The 21,390-nt window shown below is 41.3% G+C and overlaps 1 protein-coding gene across 2 annotated transcripts; it reads right to left on the bottom strand.

Annotated features, from left to right (window-relative positions):
• Positions 1-2,232: 2,232 nt before the first annotated feature.
• Positions 2,233-5,532, bottom strand: LOC147301625 (macrophage mannose receptor 1-like). Of its 2 annotated transcripts, XM_086282074.1 has the most exons (4): positions 5,417-5,532; positions 3,624-3,931; positions 2,956-3,242; positions 2,233-2,861 (listed from the first exon to the last, which is right to left on the bottom strand). In XM_086282074.1, the coding sequence occupies exons 2-4, from the start codon at positions 3,895-3,897 to the stop codon at positions 2,673-2,675; spliced, it is 750 nt and encodes a 249-aa protein (XP_086138200.1). In that variant the 5' UTR covers positions 3,898-3,931; positions 5,417-5,532; the 3' UTR covers positions 2,233-2,672. The 2 variants fall into 2 exon arrangements, with proteins under 2 accessions (XP_086138200.1, XP_086138201.1); XM_086282075.1 differs by lacking the exon at positions 5,417-5,532 and having other exon boundaries at positions 3,624-3,956.
• Between the last annotated feature and the right edge of the window lie 15,858 nt (positions 5,533-21,390).

Consider the following 21,390-nt stretch of genomic DNA (forward strand, 5'->3'; position numbering starts at 1 on the left):
TTTGAGACCATGGAGGTTAAGGCGATAAGAAAAAAGTATATTTCACTTCCTCTTTCCCCTAAAGCAAAAGAGGTTCACTTTAAAATCATTAATGAGGTTTATCCAACCAATGAATTCTTAAGACGGAAATTTAATTTAGATGTGAACGCCTGCACATTTTGTGAAAATGATATTGAAAGTCTGGATCACTTGTTTTTCAACTGTGAATCAGTGCACTCCTTCTGGACTGACATGTGGAGCTGGCTACAGTCCAGGAGAATTCAGTTACCACATTTGACGGTGACAGTAATAAAATTTGGAATACTTGCTGAGAATGCAGATTTTGACCTGTTGATTAGGACGATTTTGTTAATGGGAAAATTTTTTATTCACAAATGCAGATACTTTAAAGCTAAACCATGTATAAACAGATGGCTGAATGACTTTAGACTCTGGGCTAAATCGCTGAAACTTGTGAATAACAAGAAAGCCCATAAACTTGTTGTTTTATTTAAAGAGTTTAACCTATGTTAAAAAAAACAAAAAACTCCCTATTTTATAATCACGACTGCCCTTTTTTTGCACGTTAGTTTTTGCCTTTGGTTCGAATCCTTCAATGACTGTTCTTTACTTTTGTGCTAACTCTTTTAACTTTGTGCTTATTGTTGTTGTTTTTGGGGTTTTTTTTGTTCGTTTTGTTTGTTTGTTTGTTTTGCTATAATGCTCAACCGAGGATGTAACATAATCGGATTAATGATGGTGCCTTGTATGTTAAACTGTTGTTTGTAAATAAAGTTTAATTTAAAAAAAAAAAAAACTACCCGATCCGTACCGGAAACCCGATCGGTACCCCGCATGCGCAAATCTTATGTCACTTCCTCTCTTTGCCAACATTGCGACATTCAATATATTTGAATGATACGGTTAGCGCCCAGTTAGCTCCTAGCATTTCTCAACAGCTCTGCTTCCTTTTCGACTGCCCGGGACATTTAAACAATGGATAATCCGTATACAAACAAATTCATGCTTTTCTCCTCAACAGAGAGCATCCCCCGATTGAACAACAGCGCCGTAAAATAAGAAGAATGGCGCCTAATTACAGACTTAATAATATTGACTTAGCAATGTGTCACATGAAGATTCATCAGCCAGATTAAGTGTTTACTGACAATTGACAGTGATAGAGGACATCATCATCACTATTCCAACAATCCTCTCCTCACAGACAAGCATAAACACACTCGACTATCGCTAAATCAAATTTAACACGCATTTGAAATCACGTTAATTCAGTTTATAATAGGGTTCATTCGCTCGGTCAGCAGGTGGCGGTATCCTCGTATACTGGAGAGTAAACTGCCATTAAACGAACAGAAGAAGAAGAAAACATCTGCACATGCGCGGTACGGATCGGGTAGACCCGATTTGTACGGTCAGACTTTACACATGCGCAGTAAGGATCGGAGAGTCCTGATCCGTAACTTTCTTTTTATTTTTCGTTTTTGTCTACATTGTACTGAAATGCTTCATTATTGCAAACATTTTAAGATATAATTATTATTCTTAACATCTTAACAGACCCATAACTATCGTAAAACGCTACGACCGGAAGTAGACACCTTTCGCGCATGCGGGGTACCGATCGGGTTTCCGGTACGGATCGGGTAGCGACACGGACCACGCTTGATATTTGGGGAAATCGGCGCATTTGGAGTACACTTCGAATTGGGACATGTAAATGCATCGATGTGGCCTGATTTGCCCCAGCTGTGTTTCCTTCCTGTTGCCCATTCCCTGATTGCTCCCTCTGTGTATTTAAGCCCTGTGTTTCAGTTTGTCGCGGTCGTGATCTACCCTTATCTAGCTGTGTTTCTGTCTATGTAAGTGTATTTTGTATTCCTAGTTTTGGTACCCTTTTGAGTTCAGTATTAAAGCTGTTTTGAGTTCAAGTTCCACCTCCGAGTGTCTGCACACTGGGTCCTCCTACTACCACTCCTGCCTGCACACAGCTGTTTCATAACAAATTCCTATGTACGTAGTTAGAGTGTACTTCTCGAATTCTGTAAAACATTCTTTTCAAAAGGAATACAAGACGGCCTGTTTTAGGATGTAAAAAAAGCCTCATAGCAGTGAAAGTAACCATATGGTTCCCTCACCACTGCTTATAAAGACAAATAATTGCTTAACTGCACATTAATCTTTATTTAATATCTTTATTGACTTGAGACAACTTTTAAATTATGTATAGTCCAGAATTTACTTGACATGTCACACAACTACATTAGGAAAATAACACATATAACAAGACGTTGTGATTTTTCTGGTTTGCATTAATCTATCATCATTGTATAATCTAACAGTATGAAAACATCTCATCACTATTTCTCACCTTTTCAATGTACTGACTATATTAATTGATATCTTGGTAACATACATCATGAATGAAGGTACAATTATTCTAACTCAAAAACTTTTAACTGGTAGTGTAAAGTGTTGGTCAGGTTCCCATTGTTCTTGGAATTTCTAATTTTGGACTCACTCATATACCTGAATAACGGTTCATTTTTGTTTAACCCTGTCTGTGGAGTCTGCTTTGGATTATTTCTCCTGTTTACTTTGACACACATGTATCTAAGTGTCATAAGATGGAAAGGTAAGTACAGATATATCAAATTTTTACTTAAGTACAGTACTTAATTCATTTTGGAACAGAGAAAGTTCCTTTTCTGCTGGCAGTTTCTTATGCCGTAGGGTGAACTACCATTCTTCTCGAGGACGCCACAGAGGCCCTCGGTTGGGCATTTTGGGATATCCTCATATTGCATTTCTTCTCCACCCACCCACAGCCACTCACCAGCCAGGTTACACAGGCCTGTCCACACCTGCCAACAGTAAACAAAGAGAAACAAACAAAGTTACAGTAAGTATAGTTATGAGTCTCTAACCAACAGAAGCGCATGCAGAAAACTGCCCAACCTCATCAGTGGTAGCCTCTTTTGCGGTCTCTCGTGCAGTGGTGTAGTCATCTGGAGTGATCAGGGAGGCCAGGTCATAGCCGTGGTTCCTGTATGAAGAGGCTGGATCTTCTGTGACCACTCCATCCAGAGACCTGCAGTGTTCTAATGCCTCCTCCCATGTTTTATTCTCCTTCACCAGAATCAGCTTTTCCTCATAACATAGGAAAGTTTTTTTTTCATCACACTTCTTGCGTTCCCATTTTCCGTTGCTTTCTCTGTTCACACAGTTTTCATCCTCTTTTGGTTCTGCAAGAGGTCGAAGTACAATAGACCAAAAAGACGGCTGGATTTCAGAGATGTTTTAAAGGTCTATTTTTATCTAGATTCAGTATCAAATCATTTTACCAGTACAGTGTTTATGTGTGTAACAAACCCTCCTTGCTGAAGTTCCAGCTGAAACAGTTGGTTTGGGACTTCATGAAACTCACTACAGTCAACACTGTGATAGACAACACTGCTCCACACTGTAAATCTGATCCTTTCTCACCACTTAAATTGTTGAATGCTCAAAATTTCTCAAACTGATTTCAGGTCACAATGCAAATAAGTTTGGAATAATTACCAGTAAGTTTGGTCTTGTAAGCCAGGTAACATCTAAGGAGTAAAAAACATAGTATGAGAATTTACCGTCATCGAATGGTGTGAAGATGGCTATTTCGTCTCCTCTGGACCATTTCCATGGACTTGTTGCATTCTTCCGGGACAAACCGATCCATCCAGAGTACTTTAAAGCTTTATCCTCTTCTGCAGTTCTCACTCGGACCAAGTCAGTGTGGTTCTTCCTGCAGAATGCTACTGCCTCTTCCCAGGTATACTCGTAAGGTTTATTATAAAACTTGATGTCCAGCAGATGTCCACACACGGGGAAAAGAATGAGCAAGAGGGCAACGTGCTTCGTCATTGTGTTTTTCACAGGAGAAAAGTGGACAAAAAGCCTGCACAGACAGGACACAGAACAGAAATTTTATAGTGAGGAAGAGCAGCGTCTGCTGTGTCCACATAACGCTCTACTGATAAATGCTGGGAACAATAAACTCTTCATTAAACACAACTAGAGTACATTGCGCAGATATAGGTGCTTGTGTGTTTAAAGAAATCAATAAAACATTTCAAATTTCAAGTGAAATGTCCTATTATTTAAAAAGAAAAGAACACAAAACAATAGAAATACTAATTTAAATAAATTGTTGTAATGACATTTACAAAATAAGAGTGCGAGTGAGATCAAACTGAATAGTGAGATAGCTTTTGTCTTTTGTTCTTCTTTGGCGGATCATACACTGTGTTCAGTGTCTGATCCCTTTGTCACGATCCTGGGTCATCTGACCCAGCGTATTGAGTTTTAGTTTATTTTGATGTTTAAAGAGCACTAACAGTGTAGACCAGTCTAAATGGATCTTTGATGACAAATTGTCATGGTCCCTGTGCCCCGCTGGTCGATACTCTATTGGGCAATATGTTTGTGGTTTGTTTGCTCTCTCTCACTCTCTCTCTCGCCGCGGCGACGCTCATTGCGGGCTCCCGCTGCTAGCCCACACACCTGCTCATCACCGCACCAGCCACTGATCCCAGCTGATTACTGCACCACTTAGATGGCGAGTCTGCACTAGTCTTCGCTGGATCGTTGAGCTATCAGCGTCAGTTAAACTTGTGTATCTGCCAACCTGTATCTTGAGAGCCTTTTGTAATTATCCCGCTAACCCTTTGATGACATAAATAGCATTTTGGTTATTTCAGGTTAATTCCTCTATAAACGGCTGTTTCAAAAATGTAGATATAATAACTCTTTAGCAATTAAGTGTCATGATCTGTCTTGGTTCTGCGTCTCGTTAGTTAGACTATGTTGAGTTGTGTGACACCAAGTACTTTCAGACACTACAGTGACTGTGGTCCAGTTTATACAGGAATACTTCTTTAATGAGCTGCCTTTTTTAATTATTATTTTTTTATCTATACTTGTTCCTATATCTATGTGACAGTTTAATTAATCATGGTTTTCAATCACTGACATGAAAACAGGAGTTAAACCAATTCAGTTCTCTTTCAGTTGAGCTGTGTTTATTGTCACTTTGCTCACTACATATTTTGTCAGCTATAAATTTTACTACTATTTGCTGTCAGTCAGTGTAAAACATTACAACAAAATCAAAATCAGACAAAGACGTAATGTGTTAACCTAAGTCTCAGATGGTTGTTTTAGTGAAATTGCTCTAAAATGACTAAAGAAAAAATAGAGAATGAGTTGTACATGCATACATGCTAGTCTCAGGAAGTTAAACTGCTTTTAACATAATGTTTCAGCAGATTTAAACTGAAATCAGCCAAACTTACGTGGCTATCACACTGTTTTCTCTTAATCTCTTTATAAATATTAGTCTCTCCCATTCATTCCTCAGACCTGTTTGTACAGCAGCACTTACCTTGGTAGATGTTAGCAGGGAAGCTTTGAAATTCACTCCGGTTATGATCCCTCTATATCAAGTCTGAAAAGATACCAGTGGTGATTCAGAGCTTCATGCAAAACCTGCCATCTATGTCCCAACTAAATTGATGGATAGCTCTGGTGTGGCACCCCCCCCCAAGTCATTTAAATCAGAAGCAAAGCAGCAGCATTCAAATTCAATTTGTTCTGGATATTTACTTAGTCCCTTTCTAGAGCCTTCAGGGATCGTGTACATGCAAACCACCACAACCTACTGACAGAAAACTGTCAAAGGTGAGGATTTTTGTGTTTGAGTGTTGTTGAAATAGCGTGAAAGACGACAGATATGCCTTAAAAAAATTTCTGAAACGTTAGTGTACAAACATTGTTTTAATATTTGTGTTTGTATAATATATGCACACCATATTTTCAATTGTTTAATCTTTAAAAAAAATATATATGTAAATATAAATAACAGTGAATACAGCAGCTTCAGAGAAAGACAAAGTTGGTAAACCACAATTAGCAGGACGTCCCGCACTTTCTCCATTCAAGGTTTACAACCTTTAACTGCCTCATTAATTTAATAAGTTTACCTTAACTTATACACTGCTCAAAAGAATTAACTCATTCACTGCCAGCCATTGGCAGTGAATGAGTTAAACCCATTGACTCATTCACTGCCATTGACGGCTATAGACGTCAATGGCAGTGAATGAGTTAATTATAGTACCAAGTGATTTAAACTTCAGTGATATTGATCTGGTTAATTAAGTAGCAGAGGGGGTTGTTAATCAGTTTCAGTTGCTTTGTTGTTAATGAAATTAACAACAGGTGCACTAGAGGGGCAACAATGAGACAACCCACAAAACAGGAAAGGTTTTACAGGTGGAGGCCACATTTTTACCTCCTCATCTTTTCTTACTGTTTTTTCATTAGTTTTGCATTTAGCTGCTGGTAGCATAAGATAATACCTGGACCCTACAGAGGTTTCACAGATGAGTCTCCTCCAGGATGGCACATCAACAAGTGCCATTGCTAGAAGATTTCCTGTGTTTTCCAGCACAGTCTCAAAAGCATGGAGGAGATTCCAGGAGACGGACAGGGACTCTAGGAGAGCTGGAGTGCTGAGCAGGGTGAGCACTGCCAGGGCTTCAAAATGACCTCCAGTAGGCCACTGGTGTGAATGTCTCTGATGAAAAAAATCATAGAATAGCAGAATTGCAGGCCTTGCTACAGGCTTTGCAACGGCAGCCTCACTGCATTCGGAATCAAGACGAAATCTTTGGACCCACTGTTAGACCCTACATTGGTTCAGTGGGCTACAGTGGTGAGAGTATGCAGGCAGCTTGTGCAGGATGAAGGGATCTAAATCCCACAGAATACCGCTGGGACATTACGTTTTGGGCCAGGTTGCATCTCAGACTGTCCAGGATCTCAGTGATGCCCTGGTCCAGATCTGGGAGGCGATTCCCCAGGACACAATCCATCATCTTATTAGGAGCATGCCCCAATGTTGCCAGACATGCATACAGACATGTGAAGGCCAAACAAACTACTTAGTAACATTTTGAGTTACTGTAGTGAAGTTTCGGTAAAATAGACTAGCCTGCTCTATTATTTCTTACTTTGATTTGTGGGTTTTCTTTTAGTTTAGAGCTCTGTAGGGTGACCATTTTCATTTCCATTCAATGATTTGTTATCCTTTCATTGCTAAAAATTACCCCGTCGATATTATTTTAGATATCCAGCATGACTTGTTTCACCACTGAGATCTGATGTGTTTTAAAGTTTTTTTGTTTTGTTTTGTTTTTACAAACATCATGATCACTATCACCAGTTTGAATGTTTAGTTCACATGATTCAAATCCTTCCATGCCTCAGTGTCACTACAGTAGACATATTTTTTCCCCATTAACCTTGCTTTGTTATTCAACCAAATTAGTTTATTTCCATTTGTTTTTATGTGTGACGGGATGAAAACTTTGTTCTCTACATTCAGAAGGTGTATTCACTAGCCTGTGAGTATACTCGGTTGCTTGCTAACTTAATTTTCACTCTTACGTACAGTAAATATGTTATGCAACTTAGCCTAAAATGACGTGACAAGAACATGATATGTGAAGTACGTTCAAAGATGGATTCCACTTTTGCTGTGTTTTCCTAAATGTGAATATATGAGTGTCATCACTACTGCTTGGAGGTGACATAAGAGTGTGGTGGAGTGAGGTTGGTGGTTTGGCTGCAGGGAAGGAGTTGAGCAGTAGGTTCAGGGCGTGGTGGTAGGGAAGGCAGGGTTTTGCAGCTGGTGAGAATCTTCTAGTTATGCCTTTCCTATTTCAGTAGCGGCCAGGCCGGAGAGGGGGAGGAGGAGGAAGAGGAGGAGAGCAGCTGCAGCAGAGAGACGGAACTGGGAGCGCTGCAAAGTGCCTTACTATAAGAAGCACCAATCACAGAAACAGTGAGAACAAAATAAAAAGGCTGAAATTGAGATTCCTGAGTTGTGTTGGATCCTTTCTTTAATAAGTTCAAGAAAACACTGAAGTTAAATCACAGACAGAGGATGAAGCACAAAGCTCATTCATGCACAAGCCCCTCTGTGACTGTGAGACGTTAGCAGTCCTAAACCAATACAAAGAGGATGCTCGAATTTGTGGCGTGTGAGCCATTTGAAGCATTTAAAGATGACAAGTATCATTTTTAGTGCTTGTAATATTTACCACGTGTACATTTTCCAACACAGAAAACTAGCAAAAAATATTTTTTTGATTAAATGTATTATAAACACAGAACACAGAAAACAATAACTTTAAGTCCTGCGCTTCTGACTTATGGGATGTGCTTAAGTTTTTCACAGGACTGCATAGAGTCACGTCACTGTATAGTTAGTCTCATATTTATTGGACATGTGGTGAGCTGAACAGCTGTTCTAAACACAGATTTCATCTCATATTTTATTGAAATCATGGTGAAAATTAAATTCCACAAGAGGGTGATGTGAAATACTTTGTGTCAAAGAATGCGTAATGGCCCTATGATTTATGATTGGAAGTAATAAAGATTTATGACAGTCATATTTTTATACCATTCATAAAGTTATAATATTTATAACATCTTTGAGATATGTAATAGAAATTAAATTAGGGTAAGGAGCAATAATTCTTAATGGTGTTTTGTGTCCAAAAGTTGATTCTGTTCATCTGGATGTAACGTTTTGTGGGAGAAACGTTTCACCACGCTGGTGGAAACCCAAACAAAACACGCATTAAAAGGCTGTAGTGCCTGTGTCTCAATCTCATGACCAATGTCACCCCTACTTGCGGCCCGCATGATGACGTGAAGAAATATTGTAAAAAAAATTATTCACAAAGGTTATTTAATATGAAGGCAATAGGCAGAGTGTTACAGGCACAGCCCTAAAGAATGTAGCATCATGGGCAGTGTAGTCCATGCTGCGGGGAGAATGGACTGCCGTACCTGTTATGTGTCTGTGAGCAAGGTAGGGAGAAAAAGAGAAGAAAAGTACGAATTGTCACTGACCAGAAGCGGGAGCTGGAAACATGTAAATGTAATAATAACCACTGCAGCCAAAAAGAGTGCCTGACGAGCCCAGTTGTAAGTAAGCTATTAAGACTCGACTGTACGCCGTGTTCGTGTTTTCCTCCGAAAACAATAAGTTCCGTTGGAGCAGTCTTTCAACGCCTCTCTCTGTCTCTCGCTAGCAAAGTTGACCGAGACAACAAAGTAAAGCTAGTTTTCGGCTACGAGCCTGAGACGGAACCTGACATACAGGGAGTGCAGAATTATTAGGCAAATGAGTATTTTGTCCACATCATCCTCTGCATGCATGCTGTCTTACTCCAAGCTGTATAGGCTCGAAAGCCTACTACCAATTAAGCATATTAGGTGATGTGCATCTCTGTAATGAGAAGGGGTGTGGTCTAATGACATCAACACCCTATATCAGGTGTGCATAATTATTAGGCAACTTCCTTTCCTTTGGCAAAATGGGTCAAAAGAAGGACTTGACAGGCTCAGAAAATCGGAAGGTTGCCGGTTCGAGCCCCGGCTTGGACAGTCTCGGTCGTTGTGTCCTTGGGCAAGACACTTCACCCGTTGCCTACTGGTGGTGGTCAGAGGGCCCAGTGGCGCCAGTGTCCGGCAGCCTCGCCTCTGTCAGTGTGCCCCAGGGTGGCTACAATGTAGCTTGCCATCACCAGTGTGTGAATGGGTGGATGAGTGGATGTGTAAAGTGCTTTGGGGTCCTTAGGGACTAGTAAAGCGCTATATAAATACAGGCCATTTACCATTTATCTGTAATGACAATATCAAACTACAGAGTTTTGTTTTTTTTCCTAAAATTTTCAGATTATAAGTTTGGAGGTGCTGAGATTGAAATTTCACACCACTTTATTAACTTGTTTAAAAAGACCAACACAATGCAGGAGCCGTCTCATGGCCACAACTGTGGACTATCAACACTGATGATGAGGAAGATTTTTTGTTTTATTTCAGCAACTCTCCTGACAGTGCTCCGACAGACTTACCCTGTGAAACCCATGTAATCGGTTTGGCCCTGTCTCGTGATGAGTTGTGAACTAACAACTTTTTCTATGTAAAAAAAAGAAGCATTTTTCTCTTTGTATATAAATAATGCTGATGTCATGTGACGAGATTGTTAGGACCAAGTACAATAATCTCAGTTTTATCTAAATTTAGAAGCAGAAAATCAGAGGTGTTTAGCTGTCTAAGACATCCCTGTAGTTTCACTAGTAAAAGTATCAATTGCATAGCAGTGAAAATGTATTCTATGCCTTCTGATGATACTGCCTAAGAGAAGCATGTATAATGTAAACAGAATGGACTATTTACACAATCACTTCTGTGTTCTATGTAGTCCTGCCCCAGTGCTTCCGGTGTGGTTAAACCATGGCGACGTTCTACACTCGCTGCCTACAAGAGCTCCCAAAATTGAACATCACTGATGTTCATCGGATTAGCAGAGTGACGACTACCCCCGCCAGCAAATTAGATAAAGGATTTCAATTATATGCTGCATCATTTTACACTCAATGTCACTTACCCATTATATTGTATATTGTATAGCTTTCTTGTTATATGTAAAATTGTATTTATTCAAATTTTTACTTTTTAATTATTTTACTTGCATTTTTTAAATCACTTTTATATTTAAATATATTTAAATGTTCATTTGCTATTTATCTAGGGATTGAAGAGTAACGCAATTTCTATTCTCCGTATGTCCTGTACATGTGGAAGAATCGACAAATAAAGTTGACTTTGACTGACTTTGACTTTGATATATACACAACTACGAAGGTAAGAAAACATAAATTAACCGACAAAGAAACGCTAGCTAAAGTCAAATGCAAACACTACGTTACTCCGCTATGTCCTTCATTTGATGTCAATTCTCTATATTACATGTTTTCTTAAACTGTGTTTTATGTCGTCCGAAACTATAGTTGAGGTTTTCTTAACTAATGTCACTTTTGTTGTTAGACACTGTTATAATAGCGTTAGGTAGTTGGCTAACTAAGGAGGTAGTTAACTACCTAATGCTACTCTTGCTAAGTGTAAAGTATATATGTTTAAGACGTGCTGACATGAGTAATACAGAAATAATAACTCATGAAAGAATAAAGTTACGTTGAAACCAAGCACACCATTGTTTTTCTTGTGACATTACCAATAAGTTTGATGTGTCACATGGCCCTCTTCCTATTGAAAAAACAAAAGTTGTATCCAAGATGGCCGACTTCTAAATGGCCACCATGGTCACCACCCATCTTGAGTTTGCCCCCTCACAAACAGGACTTTAATATCACCAACCATTCCCATGTTATTACGGTGTATCCATATAAATGGCCCACCTTGTACATCTCACAGTACAAGAGAGGAATGATTCAGCTGGTTCTACGGTACAAAATGTTGTATCCCATCCAAAAGTTCTTTGCAAGTTTACATTCAGAAACATATTGGACCCACATCAAGTACTATGGCCATCACGCTGTCTTTTCTAACTGTTTGAATAACTTGTGTCTTAAGTCATTCCATCATACAGAAAATAAAAAAGGCACGTGATTTGCTTTTGAATAACAAATTGGTAGAAATTCATAACAACCTGAAAGGTTGGGCATGTAATATGCAAACCAATGGAAGCACGAGGTTGTGAGTAGAAGAGAAGTAGAAGGCCATAATGTCACAGAGCACATGGTGTCTATTATTGTGTAGACATTTATAAATAAGAACATAATAAAGACATGACATGCTTAATTTGTTAAGAAATCAGGAGTGATCTTAATCCAAAAGTGGAAATTACATTTGTAGCTGAACCATTGTACACAAAAGCTTCAAAAATGTGTGTGTGAGGCTATATCAGTTAAAGGTGACTTGCACTTCTGGCCATGTGTAATAAACCAACTGGATTTTACACTTTGGAGTAACACTCAAGCAAATGACCACAGACTCACAGAATCAAGGTTTCAACAGGTTTTACTTGCAGCAAGGACTGAACCATACAACTTCTCTGCCTCTATTTTAGGGAGTCGCCTTCTGAGTTACACAATGAGTCTTTCAAATGTGTTGGAATATTCCACTGCACATGTACTCACACTGGACACCACATGGTCTTATTTTTATTAGCCCTGGACTCAGCTGTGACCTGCTTTTCAATTAGTTACAGTGTCAGTTTGTTTTTCATCAAGTCTTCTTACAAGACCAGTTCACTCTGGATGTCTGTGGGTTTTTGTCAAACTTGGAGAGAACTTGAGCAGAAAAACAGTAAAAGATGCAGACTGTGAAAGATTAGTTTATTTCATTAATACAAAAATGCTTACAGTCCAGAGAGCAAAGTAGCATACATGACAAATGGATGTGAGAAAAAAAACTCATTGTCTTACCAGTTATATTATTTAAACTTAAAAAAAAAACAACCTTGTCATGGTCTGATGTCTGAGGTCTGCTGTGTCCTGGCTGGCCTCACCCTGGGGACTGGGATAGGCGCCGGGGCAGACTGGACGGTAGCTACTCCCACCTGAGGCACTGGTACAGGTGCAGGGGAAGGCTGGAGCACAGCTGCCCTGGGAACAGGAACAGGGAGAAGCAGAGGAGAAGGCTCTGAAAACAGATCGTCGTTTTTCTAGCAGTAAAACACAAACTGGGTGCACGAAAGGCAACCAGGTCAGTTAACTTAGAAACACTCAATTTTAGACTTTTAACTAGCTTGGAAGCAAAGAATGTAGTATTGACTTTCACAGCATCTGGTTTTGGAACAGAAAAAGCAGTCGTATGTTCTGTGGACCCAAAAACATGAAAGTCACCTTGAACATTTCTGAAACGATCATCTCACCGGCGTTCCTGTCAGCTTCACAAACACCAAAACCATTGAAATATTCATTCTGCTCAGAAACACCAAGGTCACAGGAAAGGTTAAGTTCTGAAACAAGAACCTGACTAACACTGTCCGGCTGTTCATTCCAGTTTGACATGGGAACAAAAGGAGAACTGTCTTGGGAGCCATGAACAGTCTCCAAAATAACAGCGTGGTGCATCACAGGGACCCCAGCATTGGCTGAAGCAGGCAGAGGCATGGCATGAGCTGACAATGGGCCAGGCTGCGAAACCTCCAGTGGGCTGGGCTGCGGCTGTGGAGAAAGATGCAGGGTGGTGAGAAGGGACCCCCTGATCAGGGGGTGTAGCAACTCCATTAACCAGGGAAAACCCAAGATACATCCTTGTAACTGGCAAGTCACTTCCTCCCGGTCTTCCTTCATGGGGAGCTCCAAGCACTCGGTTCACTGTGACTCCACAATCCATATTATTTCCTCTCAGAACCCCACAGAGAGGCTGCAATCTGCTGGGTCCATCATGGCTGGATCGCACTGTCAAGGTCTGATGCTGCAGACCGAGTGGAATAGCGGTGTGGACCCAAATGCAAACGCACAAGAGGTAGGACTGAACAAAAAGCAAGCCTTAATTATGGCCAAAAACAAATAGAAATATAAATGACAACATAACCTGGGAGAGAACTAGCGAAACTAAACTGAGAGAAAATCAATTCAAGAAAAAACTGGAAATTTTTGAATTCATGACCCAAGGAAACACAGGGGTGATTAGCAGACGATCCAACAATGAACAGATGGCGACAGAGGACTAAAATACACAGGAGGGTAATGAGGGAAATTGAAACATGGGGAACACAGCTGATACGAGACTGTCACAATAAAACCGAAAACGATGGAATGCAAGTCTGACAGACAAGCTGGACACAGGAGTGGAGGAAAGGCAGATGAGAGAGGGGGCAAGGGAGCACGAGAGAGAGGGGAATACAGAGACATGACGGGCTGGGGAACATGGATAAACATGATAGACTGGGGGAACATGGAATGAAACACAAGGAGGGGAAACAAGACACACACACACACACACACACACAAACCCACACACACACACAAACATTCAGAAACATATTGGACCCACATCAAGTACTATGGCCATCACGCTGTCTTTTTTAACTGTTTGAATAACTTGTGTCTTAAGTCATTCCATCATACAGAAAATAAAAAAGGCACGTGATTTGCTTTTGAATAACAAATTGGTAGAAATTCATAACAACCTGAAAGGTTGGGCATGTAATATGCAAACCAATGGAAGCACGAGGTTGTGAGTAGAAGAGAAGTAGAAGGCCATAATGTCACAGAGCACATGGTGTCTATTATTGTGTAGACATTTATAAATAAGAACATAATAAAGACATGACATGCTTAATTTGTTAAGAAATCAGGAGTGATCTTAATCCAAAAGTGGAAATTACATTTGTAGCTGAACCATTGTACACAAAAGCTTCAAAAATGTGTGTGTGAGGCTATATCAGTTAAAGGTGACTTGCACTTCTGGCCATGTGTAATAAACCAACTGGATTTTACACTTTGGAGTAACACTCAAGCAAATGACCACAGACTCACAGAATCAAGGTTTCAACAGGTTTTACTTGCAGCAAGGACTGAACCATACAACTTCTCTGCCTCTATTTTAGGGAGTCGCCTTCTGAGTTACACAATGAGTCTTTCAAATGTGTTGGAATATTCCACTGCACATGTACTCACACTGGACACCACATGGTCTTATTTTTATTAGCCCTGGACTCAGCTGTGACCTGCTTTTCAATTAGTTACAGCATCAGTTTGTTTTTCATCAAGTCTTCTTACAAGACCAGTTCACTCTGGATGTCTGTGGGTTTTTGTCAAACTTGGAGAGAACTTGAGCAGAAAAACAGTAAAAGATGCAGACTGTGAAAGATTAGTTTATTTCATTAATACAAAAATGCTTACAGTCCAGAGAGCAAAGTAGCATACATGACAAATGGATGTGAGAAAAAAAACTCATTGTCTTACCAGTTATATTATTTAAACTTAAAAAAAAAACAACCTTGTCATGGTCTGATGTCTGAGGTCTGCTGTGTCCTGGCTGGCCTCACCCTGGGGACTGGGATAGGCGCCGGGGCAGACTGGACGGTAGCTACTCCCACCTGAGGCACTGGTACAGGTGCAGGGGAAGGCTGGAGCACAGCTGCCCTGGGAACAGGAACAGGGAGAAGCAGAGGAGAGGGCTCTGAAAACAGATCGTCGTTTTTCTAGCAGTAAAACACAAACTGGGTGCACGAAAGGCAACCAGGTCAGTTAACTTAGAAACACTCAATTTTAGACTTTTAACTAGCTTGGAAGCAAAGAATGTAGTATTGACTTTCACAGCATCTGGTTTTGGAACAGAAAAAGCAGTCGTATGTTCTGTGGACCCAAAAACATGAAAGTCACCTTGAACATTTCTGAAACGATCATCTCACCGGCGTTCCTGTCAGCTTCACAAACACCAAAACCATTGAAATATTCATTCTGCTCAGAAACACCAAGGTCACAGGAAAGGTTAAGTTCTGAAACAAGAACCTGACTAACACTGTCCGGCTGTTCATTCCAGTTTGACATGGGAACAAAAGGAGAACTGTCTTGGGAGCCATGAACAGTCTCCAAAATAACAGCGTGGTGCATCACAGGGACCCCAGCATTGGCTGAAGCAGGCAGAGGCATGGCATGAGCTGACAATGGGCCAGGCTGCGAAACCTCCAGTGGGCTGGGCTGCGGCTGTGGAGAAAGATGCAGGGTGGTGAGAAGGGACCCCCTGATCAGGGGGTGTAGCAACTCCATTAACCAGGGAAAACCCAAGATACATCCTTGTAACTGGCAAGTCACTTCCTCCCGGTCTTCCTTCATGGGGAGCTCCAAGCACTCGGTTCACTGTGACTCCACAATCCATATTATTTCCTCTCAAAACCCCACAGAGAGGCTGCAATCTGCTGGGTCCATCATGGCTGGATCGCACTGTCAAGGTCTGATGCTGCAGACCGAGTGGAATAGCGGTGTGGACCCAAATGCAAACGCACAAGAGGTAGGACTGAACAAAAAGCAAGCCTTAATTATGGCCAAAAACAAATAGAAATATAAATGACAACATAACCTGGGAGAGAACTAGCGAAACTAAACTGAGAGAAAATAAATTCAAGAAAAAACTGGAAATTTTTGAATTCATGACCCAAGGAAACACAGGGGTGATTAGCAGACGATCCAACAATGAACAGATGGCGACAGAGGACTAAAATACACAGGAGGGTAATGAGGGAAATTGAAACATGGGGAACACAGCTGATACGAGACTGTCACAATAAAACCGAAAACGATGGAATGCAAGTCTGACAGACAAGCTGGACACAGGAGTGGAGGAAAGGCAGATGAGAGAGGGGGCAAGGGAGCACGAGAGAGAGGGGAATACAGAGACATGACGGGCTGGGGAACATGGATAAACATGATAGACTGGGGGAACATGGAATGAAACACAAGGAGGGGAAACAAGACACACACACACACACACACACACAAACCCACACACACAAACATTCAGAAACATATTGGACCCACATCAAGTACTATGGCCATCACGCTGTCTTTTTTAACTGTTTGAATAACTTGTGTCTTAAGTCATTCCATCATACAGAAAATAAAAAAGGCACGTGATTTGCTTTTGAATAACAAATTGGTAGAAATTCATAACAACCTGAAAGGTTGGGCATGTAATATGCAAACCAATGGAAGCACGAGGTTGTGAGTAGAAGAGAAGTAGAAGGCCATAATGTCACAGAGCACATGGTGTCTATTATTGTGTAGACATTTATAAATAAGAACATAATAAAGACATGACATGCTTAATTTGTTAAGAAATCAGGAGTGATCTTAATCCAAAAGTGGAAATTACATTTGTAGCTGAACCATTGTACACAAAAGCTTCAAAAATGTGTGTGTGAGGCTATATCAGTTAAAGGTGACTTGCACTTCTGGCCATGTGTAATAAACCAACTGGATTTTACACTTTGGAGTAACACTCAAGCAAATGACCACAGACTCACAGAATCAAGGTTTCAACAGGTTTTACTTGCAGCAAGGACTGAACCATACAACTTCTCTGCCTCTATTTTAGGGAGTCGCCTTCTGAGTTACACAATGAGTCTTTCAAATGTGTTGGAATATTCCACTGCACATGTACTCACACTGGACACCACATGGTCTTATTTTTATTAGCCCTGGACTCAGCTGTGACCTGCTTTTCAATTAGTTACAGTGTCAGTTTGTTTTTCATCAAGTCTTCTTACAAGACCAGTTCACTCTGGATGTCTGTGGGTTTTTGTCAAACTTGGAGAGAACTTGAGCAGAAAAACAGTAAAAGATGCAGACTGTGAAAGATTAGTTTATTTCATTAATACAAAAATGCTTACAGTCCAGAGAGCAAAGTAGCATACATGACAAATGGATGTGAGAAAAAAAACTCATTGTCTTACCAGTTATATTATTTAAACTTAAAAAAAAAACAACCTTGTCATGGTCTGATGTCTGAGGTCTGCTGTGTCCTGGCTGGCCTCACCCTGGGGACTGGGATAGGCGCCGGGGCAGACTGGACGGTAGCTACTCCCACCTGAGGCACTGGTACAGGTGCAGGGGAAGGCTGGAGCACAGCTGCCCTGGGAACAGGAACAGGGAGAAGCAGAGGAGAGGGCTCTGAAAACAGATCGTCGTTTTTCTAGCAGTAAAACACAAACTGGGTGCACGAAAGGCAACCAGGTCAGTTAACTTAGAAACACTCAATTTTAGACTTTTAACTAGCTTGGAAGCAAAGAATGTAGTATTGACTTTCACAGCATCTGGTTTTGGAACAGAAAAAGCAGTCGTATGTTCTGTGGACCCAAAAACATGAAAGTCACCTTGAACATTTCTGAAACGATCATCTCACCGGCGTTCCTGTCAGCTTCACAAACACCAAAACCATTGAAATATTCATTCTGCTCAGAAACACCAAGGTCACAGGAAAGGTTAAGTTCTGAAACAAGAACCTGACTAACACTGTCCGGCTGTTCATTCCAGTTTGACATGGGAACAAAAGGAGAACTGTCTTGGGAGCCATGAACAGTCTCCAAAATAACAGCGTGGTGCATCACAGGGACCCCAGCATTGGCTGAAGCAGGCAGAGGCATGGCATGAGCTGACAATGGGCCAGGCTGCGAAACCTCCAGTGGGCTGGGCTGCGGCTGTGGAGAAAGATGCAGGGTGGTGAGAAGGGACCCCCTGATCAGGGGGTGTAGCAACTCCATTAACCAGGGAAAACCCAAGATACATCCTTGTAACTGGCAAGTCACTTCCTCCCGGTCTTCCTTCATGGGGAGCTCCAAGCACTCGGTTCACTGTGACTCCACAATCCATATTATTTCCTCTCAGAACCCCACAGAGAGGCTGCAATCTGCTGGGTCCATCATGGCTGGATCGCACTGTCAAGGTCTGATGCTGCAGACCGAGTGGAATAGCGGTGTGGACCCAAATGCAAACGCACAAGAGGTAGGACTGAACAAAAAGCAAGCCTTAATTATGGCCAAAAACAAATAGAAATATAAATGACAACATAACCTGGGAGAGAACTAGCGAAACTAAACTGAGAGAAAATAAATTCAAGAAAAAACTGGAAATTTTTGAATTCATGACCCAAGGAAACACAGGGGTGATTAGCAGACGATCCAACAATGAACAGATGGCGACAGAGGACTAAAATACACAGGAGGGTAATGAGGGAAATTGAAACATGGGGAACACAGCTGATACGAGACTGTCACAATAAAACCGAAAACGATGGAATGCAAGTCTGACAGACAAGCTGGACACAGGAGTGGAGGAAAGGCAGATGAGAGAGGGGGCAAGGGAGCACGAGAGAGAGGGGAATACAGAGACATGACGGGCTGGGGAACATGGATAAACATGATAGACTGGGGGAACATGGAATGAAACACAAGGAGGGGAAACAAGACACACACACACACACACACACACAAACCCACACACACAAACATTCAGAAACATATTGGACCCACATCAAGTACTATGGCCATCACGCTGTCTTTTTTAACTGTTTGAATAACTTGTGTCTTAAGTCATTCCATCATACAGAAAATAAAAAAGGCACGTGATTTGCTTTTGAATAACAAATTGGTAGAAATTCATAACAACCTGAAAGGTTGGGCATGTAATATGCAAACCAATGGAAGCACGAGGTTGTGAGTAGAAGAGAAGTAGAAGGCCATAATGTCACAGAGCACATGGTGTCTATTATTGTGTAGACATTTATAAATAAGAACATAATAAAGACATGACATGCTTAATTTGTTAAGAAATCAGGAGTGATCTTAATCCAAAAGTGGAAATTACATTTGTAGCTGAACCATTGTACACAAAAGCTTCAAAAATGTGTGTGTGAGGCTATATCAGTTAAAGGTGACTTGCACTTCTGGCCATGTGTAATAAACCAACTGGATTTTACACTTTGGAGTAACACTCAAGCAAATGACCACAGACTCACAGAATCAAGGTTTCAACAGGTTTTACTTGCAGCAAGGACTGAACCATACAACTTCTCTGCCTCTATTTTAGGGAGTCGCCTTCTGAGTTACACAATGAGTCTTTCAAATGTGTTGGAATATTCCACTGCACATGTACTCACACTGGACACCACATGGTCTTATTTTTATTAGCCCTGGACTCAGCTGTGACCTGCTTTTCAATTAGTTACAGTGTCAGTTTGTTTTTCATCAAGTCTTCTTACAAGACCAGTTCACTCTGGATGTCTGTGGGTTTTTGTCAAACTTGGAGAGAACTTGAGCAGAAAAACAGTAAAAGATGCAGACTGTGAAAGATTAGTTTATTTCATTAATACAAAAATGCTTACAGTCCAGAGAGCAAAGTAGCATACATGACAAATGGATGTGAGAAAAAAAACTCATTGTCTTACCAGTTATATTATTTAAACTTAAAAAAAAAACAACCTTGTCATGGTCTGATGTCTGAGGTCTGCTGTGTCCTGGCTGGCCTCACCCTGGGGACTGGGATAGGCGCCGGGGCAGACTGGACGGTAGCTACTCCCACCTGAGGCACTGGTACAGGTGCAGGGGAAGGCTGGAGCACAGCTGCCCTGGGAACAGGAACAGGGAGAAGCAGAGGAGAAGGCTCTGAAAACAGATCGTCGTTTTTCTAGCAGTAAAACACAAACTGGGTGCACGAAAGGCAACCAGGTCAGTTAACTTAGAAACACTCAATTTTAGACTTTTAACTAGCTTGGAAGCAAAGAATGTAGTATTGACTTTCACAGCATCTGGTTTTGGAACAGAAAAAGCAGTCGTATGTTCTGTGGACCCAAAAACATGAAAGTCACCTTGAACATTTCTGAAACGATCATCTCACCGGCGTTCCTGTCAGCTTCACAAACACCAAAACCATTGAAATATTCATTCTGCTCAGAAACACCAAGGTCACAGGAAAGGTTAAGTTCTGAAACAAGAACCTGACTAACACTGTCCGGCTGTTCATTCCAGTTTGACATGGGAACAAAAGGAGAACTGTCTTGGGAGCCATGAACAGTCTCCAAAATAACAGCGTGGTGCATCACAGGGACCCCAGCATTGGCTGAAGCAGGCAGAGGCATGGCATGAGCTGACAATGGGCCAGGCTGCGAAACCTCCAGTGGGCTGGGCTGCGGCTGTGGAGAAAGATGCAGGGTGGTGAGAAGGGACCCCCTGATCAGGGGGTGTAGCAACTCCATTAACCAGGGAAAACCCAAGATACATCCTTGTAACTGGCAAGTCACTTCCTCCCGGTCTTCCTTCATGGGGAGCTCCAAGCACTCGGTTCACTGTGACTCCACAATCCATATTATTTCCTCTCAGAACCCCACAGAGAGGCTGCAATCTGCTGGGTCCATCATGGCTGGATCGCACTGTCAAGGTCTGATGCTGCAGACCGAGTGGAATAGCGGTGTGGACCCAAATGCAAACGCACAAGAGGTAGGACTGAACAAAAAGCAAGCCTTAATTATGGCCAAAAACAAATAGAAATATAAATGACAACATAACCTGGGAGAGAACTAGCGAAACTAAACTGAGAGAAAATAAATTCAAGAAAAAACTGGAAATTTTTGAATTCATGACCCAAGGAAACACAGGGGTGATTAGCAGACGATCCAACAATGAACAGATGGCGACAGAGGACTAAAATACACAGGAGGGTAATGAGGGAAATTGAAACATGGGGAACACAGCTGATACGAGACTGTCACAATAAAACCGAAAACGATGGAATGCAAGTCTGACAGACAAGCTGGACACAGGAGTGGAGGAAAGGCAGATGAGAGAGGGGGCAAGGGAGCACGAGAGAGAGGGGAATACAGAGACATGACGGGCTGGGGAACATGGATAAACATGATAGACTGGGGGAACATGGAATGAAACACAAGGAGGGGAAACAAGACACACACACACACACACACACACAAACCCACACACACACACAAACATTCAGAAACATATTGGACCCA

The sequence above is a fragment of the Aulonocara sp. 'chitande type north' Nkhata Bay genome, linkage group LG23 (genome assembly GCF_057382095.1).
Source record: "Aulonocara sp. 'chitande type north' Nkhata Bay isolate Kocher_YH1m ecotype deep benthic linkage group LG23, A_spYH_male_GT1.1, whole genome shotgun sequence".
Taxonomy (NCBI): domain Eukaryota; kingdom Metazoa; phylum Chordata; class Actinopteri; order Cichliformes; family Cichlidae; genus Aulonocara; species Aulonocara sp. 'chitande type north' Nkhata Bay.

Bases quoted from the DNA above. Each gene is read 5' to 3' on its own strand.
- LOC147301625 (XM_086282074.1), bottom strand. From the start codon at position 3,897: ATGACGAAGCACGTTGCCCTCTTGCTCATTCTTTTCCCCGTGTGTGGA. The intron at 3,243-3,623 runs GTAAATTCTCAT...GACCTCTTGCAG, and splicing joins CTTCACACCATTCGATGACG to AACCAAAAGAGGATGAAAAC. The intron at 2,862-2,955 runs GTTGGGCAGTTT...TACTGTTGGCAG, and splicing joins AAGAGGCTACCACTGATGAG to GTGTGGACAGGCCTGTGTAA.